The sequence below is a fragment of the Nelumbo lutea genome, chromosome 2 (genome assembly GCF_056320005.1).
Source record: "Nelumbo lutea isolate HS-2025 chromosome 2, American lotus-T2T, whole genome shotgun sequence".
Lineage (NCBI taxonomy): Eukaryota > Viridiplantae > Streptophyta > Magnoliopsida > Proteales > Nelumbonaceae > Nelumbo > Nelumbo lutea.
The window spans coordinates 41,251,143-41,262,546 of NC_142685.1; the positions used below are offsets into that span (position 1 = coordinate 41,251,143).

The following is an 11,404-nucleotide window of genomic DNA, read 5'->3' on the forward strand; positions in this document are numbered from 1 at the left end:
TTTCTTATTTTTATTTTTTTCTAAATCGTCTGACCCAAAACACCCCTTTTAAGGGCGTATAGAGATAACGCCTGTGTTTGGACTGGGATGCAATTTAGTCGCAAGATGTGGTTGTGAGGAGGAAATGTCGCCCACCCATTCCGGATCCTTAATGACGTCAATTAGATGGATCTTACCATTCCTTTAGAAATATGATGGGAGAGAAGAAACCACCATTTAAGTTTTGTTGGGTCCTAATGCTCTTGAAGGAGAGTGTTTGTTGCCAATGCAAACTTTGATCAAAGTTGGCATGAAAAAGCAGTCTGCCTGTCACCACTACCGAAGACAACTTCGCCAATTATTGATTGGTGCGTTGGTCCATTCTAACAAGGCCTTGGGTGGAAAGGTCAACAACAAACCGCCTCCTTTCAGGCCATCACTTGCTCTGGAATCCGTGCTTTCTTACAGAGACGGAGACAGAAATGGGGGTGGAGACGAATGCAGAGACCGAGTGGACTTAAAAGTTGGACTTCCGAATTTTTTTCATCAATTGAGTTTTATTTTGAAAATTTGATGAATAGTGGGGAATAATTTCGATATTTTAATTTTTTTCTATTAATACTTAATAATAATATCAATTGCCAAAAACCTTAGAGGTACTTCAAGACAATATATGAACAGTAAAAGTAGAGTTAAAGAAAATTTGCTCTTCATTAAATTCATTCAACCATAATAATCAGTCATTAGATACGTCCTTCCTCAACTTGACCTCCTTTGGAGGAGAATTCGAATCCTGGGTACAACGTTTGGAACATGAGGTGGCAATTTTCGCTAATTCGTGGTCATTAGGGTTACAGTTTCTAGGAATGAGAGACGCAATACAAGAGAGGAACTGCTTCATGAGAACTGTGAAGCCACCAGTACCAACTACAGCGTGGAGAGTGGGATATGTTGGCTTATTATGCTCGATGTTCGGAAAGATTGTTCCAATTAGTCCACACAAATCCTAGAAACTTTCTGGTTGTTGAAATCTTCCTGAAATTTAGTAATTACAATCATCTCCTTACGACTTTTTAACATGGTTGTAGGTAGACCCCTTCTAGAAAGAGGTTATGAAAATGTCTAAAATATCAATCTTATTATTTTGATCAAAATGTTTATTTTCTAAATTTTTTCCTTATAGGAATGATTAGCCTAAATCCTTTCAATTTATTTTTTTAAATAGATTATTTTTCAAATTTGTCCTTCATACCAATCACTCAAAGGCAAAATCTGCAACTTTAAAAAAAATTTCAAATTTCTATCTCAAAAGTAATTTCATAGGTATTTGAACGTTTTTCATGTCTTTTATTAGGGATATATCATGGTTTTTAAAAACGAACTGGTGGTCGAACTGGTACCATTTGAATGGTCCCATCGTTCGACCCGAATGGCCGGCCTATTCTGACAAAAAAATAAAAAATTGGAAAATGGTTAAAACCGTTCGAACGATTAACTGACCGGTTCAACGGTTTTAGGGAAAAAAGCGATTTTGAAGAAAAACGGAACCAGTCAAGTGACCGATTCCTAATTTTTCCGGTCCGGTCCAGTTTTGAAAACAGTGAGATATATTTGTTTTTGGTGTAAATGAGAACCAAAATAAACTTTACAACCAGGTTCGATTTTGGTTGTATTTATTTTCAATGCAAGTTTTATATCGAAAACTCCGCCATAATTGATGTAAAAACAACATGGATGTAACTTTTTTCCGCGGCATACGTTTCTTACTTTACAAACAGTTCACTATTTAAACGGATGGATTTACTTTTCAATCGATGTATTTTTACATAGATACAAACTTTACACAAAAAAACAAACATAGCCTAAACGATTCTAACGGAAGGGGGTCTACTTGCAAGGTTTCGGCAATTTACCCTTACTTTTAGTATTGAAAGGATGACGTTACCATTAAATTCCCACACCCACACCGTGGTAGAAGCCTATGAACGAGAACCACACGTTTGGAAATGGAAAGTTGAAAAGATGATGTGATTAGACTTTTGATCCAACGGATCACGGACGCGTTAAAAACCCAACCAAAAATAGGCCCTTGTATATTTTTGAAGTTAGGCCCTTACGCTTTGTATCTAGTCTCTCAAATGCTTCAGATACATCCAACGGAGAGAGTTTAGGTAGAAGCAGGTACAACACCCCATGTCCCATGAAAGAGTGCATTTTCATTACCCAGATATTTGGAAAAGAAGAAAATAACTGGATGTCAATCTGACGGTTAATAAGCGGCAATGCAGCCATTATGATCGTCCGTCACTCGTCACTCCTGACGTCTTCCCTGAAAAGTGAAAACTACCCAGAATAGTCTGTTGCCGCCATAATTCCGCTATAATAATCTCCCATGCCAACTCCTTCACTCCTCCAAAAGAACCGGAGTTCTTATAAGAGCAATGGCAAACGGGTTAGTTTTTTTTCCCTTTTTTCTTTGTAAAACCTCAGTCTCATCTTCTTTGGTTTTGTTCTCAGGATTTTCTGTCCATTTCTCCATTATTCTTGTTGTTTCCATTGATGGGTTGATGTTCCTGTTTCTTCGCTTGTTCTCAGAAGCGTTCAGAATGTTCTTCCCCCATCTCTGGATTCCACTTCCAGCCCACCTCCCCTCTTTGATGGGACGACGAGGTCGATTCTATTTTACTCTATTTCTTTCGTCAGTTCGTGTTTCTTTTCATATATGTAAATGGTTCTGCTTTCCTTTTATCCATCTGCTCTGGTTTCTGCAATTAATTCTTAGTTTAGATGTTTGTTCGAGTATGGAAGGAGAACGCTAAGCTTGTACATTGACGATCGCGGAATGAATTTTGTATTTTACCACATTTGTTTCTATCTGTTTAAATTTTTGCTCGAATAGCCCATATGATAAAACGTCTGTCTCTTTGGATATCTGATTTGGGGTTTTGTTTCTTGAAGGCTGTATATAGCTTACATATGCCCATATGCGCAGCGTGTCTGGATTACTAGAAATTACAAGGTTGTTTCTCAGTCCACTTAATGATTTATTTTCTTGGAATTGACATTGTTGAAAGCATTTTTTAGCAGAGTTTGAAATTTTCTTCTTCTTTTTTTTTTTATTTTCTTTTCCGACTAATGCTTGAGAGGAGCAGGGACTCAAGGATAAGATACAACTGGTTCCTATTAATTTACAAAACAGGCCAGCTTGGTACAAGGAGAAAGTCTACCCTACAAATAAGGTGAACATGATATAATTATATGAAGAGTTAAATCATACAAATTCTATATATTATTTTTTCCTTGAATAGAAAGAACAATCAAATAAAGAAAACTGAATCTCATAAGATCAAATTCAAAGGTTCTTTTATTTTTCCTTGTGTAGGTGCCATCCTTGGAACATAATGATAAAGTCAGAGGAGAGAGTCTCGACTTGATTAAATATATCGACAGCCACTTCGAAGGACCCCCACTTTTTCCTGATGTAAGATCTAGATAATTATATGTCTGTATTCTAGATGAGATTTTGTTCTTAGTTTCACAGGTTTAATAGAAGTCATACCCAAAATAAAACTGTAGGATCCAGCCAAAAGAGAGTTTGCAGAAGAGTTGCTGTCCTACAGTGACACATTCAATGGAATTGTGATTACTTCATTCAAGCAAGATGAAGGGAAAGAACTTGGTGAGATTTATATTCTGCTCTCTTTTGGGAATTTAATCTTTCAACAAATTATGATATCCGTAACCACTATACCTTAAGCTGATTTGTATCATAACCTGCATCAGGAGAAGCACTTGATCACTTAGAAACTGCTCTTTCTAAATTCAGCGATGGCCCTTTCTTCCTTGGCCAATTCAGTCTGGTAAGTAGATTGTTTTGACACCTTCCTTTTTCCATGTCATAACTTGCATATGCTATTTGCTAGACATTGTTAATGATGATTTTGGTTCTCATAAAGCATTGATAAGCCAAAACATTTATGTACCCATTTAATGGACCATTCCCAATTTCAACTTAATTTTAACTATTCAATGCTTTTCATACAAGGATGTTGCCGTTTCATACCTTGGAATGAGGCAACAATGTAGAATTCATTATATTTCCTTCTAGTTTTTTGTGGAACTCTATTTGAAATTGGAAATGTCAACTCCAGGTGGACATAACCTATGCTCCATTTATTGAAAGATATCAGATCTTCTTGTCGGAAGTAAAGAAGTATGACATCACAGAGGGAAGACCAAAACTAGCAACATGGATTGAGGTAAAACAAAATACTAAAAAAATATTTTCTCTATTTTGTTTCTAGATTCTCATTTAATGGCTGGTTTCGTTTTTCTTGTTTGTTTCAGTTGTTAGGTACAACACTAGTGACTAGTGTTTAATTTCCCAACCACTGGATGTTGTCCCTTGTAGGTTACATTTAAGAATTAAAGCTTAGGGATTCTAAATTTTGTTGCCAAGACATCCTCATTATCATTGTCTTCCAAAGCTTGCTGACCAATTCACTAAGGCTCTCTATTCTGTTTAATCCTGAACTACTCTTCTATCCATCAGCTTACTCCATTTCTGACAACATCCTTCAATGTGCATCAGTTTATGCCCACTAGTTTTGTCTATGACCTTAGCTTGGAATTGATTATCCATCTCAATTTTATTTTGTAAGATATATTGTTCTCTTGTGAGTTAGTCCTTGGAATTTAGAATTTGGCATTTGCAGTGGGATTCTGAAAATTTTCTGTTGAAATCCTAGATTGCACATTTTATATGCATTCTGGATTATTAGGAAGCAAGGGACCTGATGTTGGTACAAGTAAGAATGTATAACTGAAAAAGAAATTGAATGTATGTTTGTGCCATCTAAATCTGCATTTTATAGATATGCTGGTCCACTTCTTTTACTTGCTAGAACATTTTGACATGTTCCCTTGTTTGGATCTGCATCTTGTGACTGGGTGGAAGAGACTAATGTGACTGGATTCATAGCCATTATATATCAAAGAAATTATTGTGGTTGTAGGAGATGGACAAGATTGAGGCCTACAAAGAAACCAAATGGGATCCACAAGAGATTGTCGAAATCTACAAGAAACGTTTCCTGGTAGTATATAAATCCACATTCTCGACACTGTTTCTCATGGTACAAGATTTAAAAAAAGGGTTTATCTAACCATCATTATCTATTTCTTTGCAGGCATAGCTTTGAAAACAGTAATGGCTTTTTTCAGAGCATGACATTTTCTCTATAAATGTTTGAAGTTTCTTTGCTACCTGCTTATTTGGTGATATTAAGGGCGATTTCTGGTCTGCCATGTGCATGCACTATCCATCTATGAAGGCCAAGGAGATATTAAAAATAAAATGAACTACACATCATAGTTGTCCTACATCAGTTCTCGTTGGTTTTTTTAACTAATATATTATTGAACTTCAACTTGTATTCTGAATATATCTTTCTCAGTGCAGCATAAATAAGATTACTTGATTTTCAACTCTTTCCTCTTTTGCTCATATACAAGGATTTGAATGTCCAGTATCATATGAATTGACAAATTGATGCACCATGATGCATCAAAGGTCCATGAATATTTTGAACACCATGATCTGGTCATGCTGATTGTTGGCATAAGTAGTCTCTTGGATGCCTGGTTTAGTGTTGGTGCCTAAATGATCGCATCTAATCACCTAATTGTCACATTAGCAGCTGCATCATCTTTCTTGTAGTATACTAGTATATGATTATCACACTATCAGCAGCCTGTTATAGCATTTGCCAAAAAAAAAAAAAAACAAGTTACCAATTATGGTGAATTTAGTGTTTGCTCCCCTAATTAATGTGGTTGGATTCTTGTTAAATTCAAAATGGCTTGCCTCTTGGGAATTCCAAATCGAAAAAAGAAAAAACTGCAAAATTTAAGGGTTTAAATCCACTTTTGTTGAACAGGACTTTAACACAAAAAAAGAGCCCAAATGGCAGAATCAGAAACTCATGGTTGACCCCCTAAACTCCAAACCCAATTGCAATACTGCCCTAATCCTAACAAAGCGATTATGATTATCACACTATCAGCAGCCTGTTATAGCATTTGCCAAAAAAAAAAAAAACAAGTTACCAATTATGGTGAATTTAGTGTTTGCTCCCCTAATTAATGTGGTTGGATTCTTGTTAAATTCAAAATGGCTTGCCTCTTGGGAATTCCAAATCCAAAAAAGAAAAAACTGCAAAATTTAAGGGTTTAAATCCACTTTTGTTGAACAGGACTTTAACACAAAAAAGGAGCCCAAATGGCAGAATCAGAAACTCATGGTTGACCCCCTAAACTCCAAACCCAATTGCAATACTGCCCTAATCCTAACAAAGCGATTAAATAGTTTTGGGTGATATGGAGGTAGCTATATCTGTATGGTGCGTTCAGTCTTTGAGAATAAAATCATTCTTGCCCAACCAAAGAAGGAATTAGAAGGTGTTAAATTAAATTAAGAGAAATGCTAATCCTTCTCAGGAGTAGGATAAGAGATATATAAATCTACTTAACTCTATGCTCTACATGTATCCATAAAAAGTTTAGTAATTACTACTAAAATCTATGATGCTGGAATGACATGGTACCAAAAGAACTTTGACCAATCAAAGTCCACCCGTGAATTTTGATGAATACCATCTGATTGATTAACACATTTATGATACCAATTGATAGGTCACAAATCTTTTAGACATGATGCCTTTCCAGTATCATAGTTGATCCCTTAATTTATATACATTCTTGCATTATGCATTTAAAGTCAAGGCTTCAAGACTGCAAGTATATCTCTACTCCATTCAAATTAATTGCACAAGGTTTTATAGGTATAAATTCAACTATAAAGCCAAGGATTCAAAATGTGTGGAACTCTGCAGAGTTGATGCATGATTAACCCAGTAATAGGGGTAGAATTGCAGATGATTAGTTAATACGACTAACAGACCACTTGAAAAGCAATGCTATCAAATTTGGACCATCAGACAAAATTGTTTTAGGTTGCCTGAGTCTTAAAAATGTGAACTTAATCAAACCTGTAACCTTTCTTGAAGTGGGCTAATTTTGATATAAAGTAACTTTAAAAGGTAATCTAAAACCATTTACTATGTTTTTGGAGAAGTGGAATGGTTGAATCGGGCATGCAGTCCAACTATTCAATCCATGACCCAGTCATCAAAACGGATTTGCGTCCTGTCCGAATGTTGCACTCTACATATTTATATTTGTACTCCTTTGAAACTGAGCCTGGTTTCAGTTTTAGAAACAGTGCAAATACAAGTCTTAAAAATACTTTCTACAAAGTTTTGCACTGTGCATATTTATATTTTGCACTCCTCCCAAAGTGAGCCTCCAGGTCCAAACGCCCTACAGTTAATTTGTATGGGTTTTTGTTCATTAGGTTCAGTTTGGAAGGAGTACACATGCAAATATGTAGAGTGCAAAACCTTGTTTTTTGTATTATTTTATATGTATTTGCACTGTACATATTATTTCCTCCAAACTGAGCCTTAAAATGGATTGTTAAATTATTGAGATAAACTCTTTGGACGGGTATATGTTTCAACCTATAACCAAGTGATCTCTTTATATGGAGCGCCAACTTCGGTAGCCCAGAATGTTTGACCTTACTCCTTGTCCTTGGGTGTAAGCATGGGAGAGAGACCCGCCTTCAAGATAGATCATCCTAAAACAAACTCTTAACTAAGCAACATCTCTCTCTCTCAATCAATCAAGCTGAACAACCCTTCACATCTTCCTCTGTATTTCCCCTGTTTTCTTCTGTTACTGTTCATTGAATCGGAAAGATGGGTGTAAACCCAAGCAGTAGCAAGAGCAACCACGACAAGAAACCTGAAGACTATGACAAGAAACCGGAAGCCTGGGAACAGAAGAGTGCAACCCAGCAACGAGCATTGCCATTAGGCATTGGCGGTTATCGAAGCCACATTACCTGGATATTCCTTATCATCATCATGCTCTACGCACTCTACTCCACCAATCTCCTCCTCACCAGTACTGAACCTGCTATAGATTGTTCTGCTTCTGCTTTTAGTCTTTCCACAGAACGTCTTTCAACGCCTAACAACTCCTCCTCTCTGTCTCTACCCATCAAAGAAAAACAACAACAACAAGAGGAAGAGGAAAAGGAGGCCCCACAGATCCAATTGACTCCGCTATCCCACCGCTTTGACACTGAGCTCAAACACATTGTCTTTAGTATAGCAGCATCATCAAATTTATGGGAGAAGAGGAAGGAGTACATAAAACAGTGGTGGAGGCCAAAGGTGACAAGAGGAGTGGTGTGGCTGGACAAGCCAGTGAAGACTAGAAGGAACGAAGGACTACCAGAGATACGGATATCTGGTAGCACATCAAGAATGCCATATACCAACCGGCAAGGTAAAAGGGCAGCACTGAGGATATCGAGGGTGGTATCAGAGACAGCAAGGCTGGGGATGAAGGATGTGAGGTGGTTCGTCATGGGCGACGATGATACAGTGTTTGTGGTGGATAATGTAGTACGTGTACTTGCTAAGTATGATCACAGACAGTTCTATTATGTGGGGAGCTCCTCTGAAAGCCATGTCCAGAACATATTTTTCTCCTATGCTATGGCCTATGGAGGAGGTGGGTTCGCTATAAGCTACCCTTTGGCCAAGGAACTGGAGAAGATGCAGGATCGGTGCATCCAACGGTATCCTGGATTATATGGCAGTGATGACAGAATTCAAGCTTGCATGGCTGAGCTGGGGGTGCCACTCACAAGAGAAGCAGGGTTCCATCAGGTAAACAAAGAGATCTCATCTCTGAGTTAGAAATCAATATGAGTAACAGGTAATCTTCTCAGTAATCTAATTTTGGAGGCATGGCTTTTGATGAACAATCTAACGAATTAATAACGACCCAAAGTGCTTGGGTGATTTTTGTTGATAGCCATGACCATCTGACAATGCTCATTTCGATCCAATTTGTTCTACTGTGCAGTATGATGTGTATGGAAACCTTCTGGGCCTATTGGGTGCACACCCTGTCACTCCGCTAGTGTCGGTGCACCACCTGGACGTCGTAGACCCCATATTCCCTCGCATGAGCAGAGCCGAAGCTCTCCAACACCTCTTTCAACCAGTCAATTTTGATTCAGCCAGTATGATGCAGCAATCCATCTGCTATGACAAGAGGCGAGATTGGTCAATCTCTGTATCATGGGGCTTTGTCGTCCAAATTTTCAGGGGTGTCATCTCACCAAGAGAGTTAGAAACGCCGACCAGGACATTCCTCAACTGGTACAGAAAGGCCGATTACACTGCCTACGCCTTCAACACTAGGCCCGTCACCAAGCATCCATGTCAAAAGCCCTTCGTTTTCTACATGGACAATGTTCGTTATGATCGGGCTAAGAAGCAAACAGTGACTACCCACTCCCGCCATAGAGAATCGCATCCTTATTGCAGATGGAAAATGGAATCTCCAGATTCAATTGACTCCATTGTTGTCTTCAAGAAACCAGACAATCTCCGCTGGCACAAGGTAATTATGCTGCATTTATATTTTCCTGTCTGATCTGCGTAGAAAGGTGAATGGTAGTTCTGTTAATTAACCAGCTGATTTCCAATTATAATATTTCTATTGTCACCTCAAATATGAATCCAATGCTATCTAATTATATATGAACTCATGTCGGTGCCACGCAATTAATCACAAATGTTGTAGAAACACCTGTGGATGGTCAACACAGAACTCCTCTGTTTTGTTTGTTAAGTAACCAGATTTCAATTTCCTGTGCAGTCTCCAAGGAGAGATTGTTGTAGAGTTTTGCCAACAAAGAAGAAATCAACAATATACATAACTGTGGGCAACTGCCGACATGGTGAAATAAGCGAATTGTAGCATTGGAGGCTGAGTCGACTTCTCATTCAATTTCTTCTCTCCCTCAATTTTCATTTTTCTGATTAGTGCGTAGGTGGGTGAGTTTGTGAGGGTCAGGTTAGCTTTAATTTTTTTTTGCATCAATTTGGAACTGATAGTCCGTGTAATGTCTTATTGCAATGGTATTTCTTGTTGTACATTAATTAATTTAAGCAGGGAATTAGCATTTTATTCAACAAGAAATCTTTATTATATTTCTGAGATGAAGGAAGAAAAATGAGAGCAGAAAATGAAATACAGTTGTTTTATCCTTGAGAATAATTAGAACTTTTCCTGATCTATTCGAAACATTATTCTCATTTGATACCATTTAATTCAAAGAGATTCATGCCAATATATAAATGCTAGCACAAAACCAGTTCACTACTATTCACCTTGAACAGGCTAATAGGGCTTCCGATTATGTCTCATAAGAAAACCAGTCACCTGCACTCCACAGACCAAACAAAGATGCCATTAAGTTTTCCCCGACTCTTAGAGGTTATTGCAAGCGCTGAATAATCTATTCTTGACAGGCAACCCACCACTCCTGCCATCAGTACTGAAGCTTACCAACACCTTTCCTCCCCTGTGATTAAAGCTGTGAGTCTCAAAGGATCTCATGAACGGAGAAAACTCATCCCCTTACCATACACAGAATTGGAAGTTAAACATAGTCTATGATCATACTTGATACTTCAGAGAGCCACTGGCTTTTCATCATATGGGGCTATCGTTGCAAATGAGAGGACCCCATTTCCTTTCATGACCATTAAAAGCTGTCTGATGCACTCAATGAATATATCAGTGTTTTTGTTGAAGTTCTTATAATCTATATTGATGCCACTCAAATTATACTCCTTCATTATCTGTGTCATTGAGGAAACTGCATTTCGAACCCAAGAACTAATGAAAACTAGGCCTTGATGAAGGAGACGTTGGAGGGACTGTTGTTGGTGGAGGGAGGAGACAAAGAGGTGTAGTCAATGGCAAAGTAGAGAATGAAGTCAAGTAACCACTGGGGTTGATAGGTACATTGGAGATTCTCACATTGTTGAATGCAGCTCCTATAAACTCTCTGAACGGCTTCATATTTGTCAGGGCTGCTTAACAGAAAAAAAAAGTTTCAAGGAGAACAGAGATAATCAGCTTAGATGAATGCACTGTTGGAAAGTTTTTGTGCTATAGCGTTGTGTGTTAAGAGCTAAGACTTGAAGAGGGAGAAAAATGAGTAACTGTATTTATAAGCAAAGTAATTCCTACTGCAAATACATGAGTCATCCTTTCTGTTCAGCCATTTGTTGTTGGTGTTGTTGGGGCTCTTCTTCTATTCAGGGGACAATCTGACTCATATCATATATTAATACTGTGGTTGATCATTGAAGCAGTACCCGATTTTCTTTTCCCCATATTCTCAGCAGGAGCACTGAACAAAGATACTAATGAGGGAGGGAGACCATCACCAAAGGAGGGAAGGAAATATATTTGAGACTTCAAGGGAAAT

General features: G+C 37.8%; 2 protein-coding genes across 3 annotated transcripts; both read left to right on the forward strand.

Annotated features, from left to right (window-relative positions):
- The first annotated feature begins 2,102 nt into the window (after positions 1-2,102).
- On the forward strand, positions 2,103-5,466 carry LOC148870084 (glutathione S-transferase L3-like). 2 transcript variants are annotated; one of them, XM_088971922.1, is made up of 10 exons: positions 2,103-2,431; positions 2,578-2,649; positions 2,938-2,998; positions 3,132-3,218; positions 3,362-3,460; positions 3,556-3,658; positions 3,763-3,839; positions 4,131-4,238; positions 4,995-5,075; positions 5,169-5,466. In XM_088971922.1, the coding sequence occupies exons 1-10, from the start codon at positions 2,421-2,423 to the stop codon at positions 5,172-5,174; spliced, it is 705 nt and encodes a 234-aa protein (XP_088828048.1). In that variant the 5' UTR covers positions 2,103-2,420; the 3' UTR covers positions 5,175-5,466. The 2 variants fall into 2 exon arrangements, with proteins under 2 accessions (XP_088828048.1, XP_088828047.1); XM_088971921.1 differs by having other exon boundaries at positions 2,178-2,431; positions 2,575-2,649.
- Positions 5,467-7,687: 2,221 nt separating this feature from the next.
- Positions 7,688-10,124, forward strand: LOC148870085 (uncharacterized). The gene is made up of 3 exons (XM_088972900.1): positions 7,688-8,780; positions 8,980-9,522; positions 9,781-10,124. Exons 1-3 carry the CDS (start codon positions 7,800-7,802, stop codon positions 9,880-9,882), a joined length of 1,626 nt encoding a protein of 541 aa, XP_088829026.1. The 5' UTR covers positions 7,688-7,799; the 3' UTR covers positions 9,883-10,124.
- Positions 10,125-11,404: the final 1,280 nt, after the last annotated feature.

Bases quoted from the DNA above. Each gene is read 5' to 3' on its own strand.
- LOC148870084 (XM_088971921.1), top strand. The intron at 2,650-2,937 runs GTCGATTCTATT...TGTTTCTTGAAG, and splicing joins CTCTTTGATGGGACGACGAG to GCTGTATATAGCTTACATAT. The intron at 3,219-3,361 runs GTGAACATGATA...TTCCTTGTGTAG, and splicing joins AAGTCTACCCTACAAATAAG to GTGCCATCCTTGGAACATAA.
- LOC148870085 (XM_088972900.1), top strand. From the start codon at position 7,800: ATGGGTGTAAACCCAAGCAGTAGCAAGAGCAACCACGACAAGAAACCT. The intron at 8,781-8,979 runs GTAAACAAAGAG...TCTACTGTGCAG, and splicing joins GAGAAGCAGGGTTCCATCAG to TATGATGTGTATGGAAACCT. The intron at 9,523-9,780 runs GTAATTATGCTG...TTTCCTGTGCAG, and splicing joins ACAATCTCCGCTGGCACAAG to TCTCCAAGGAGAGATTGTTG.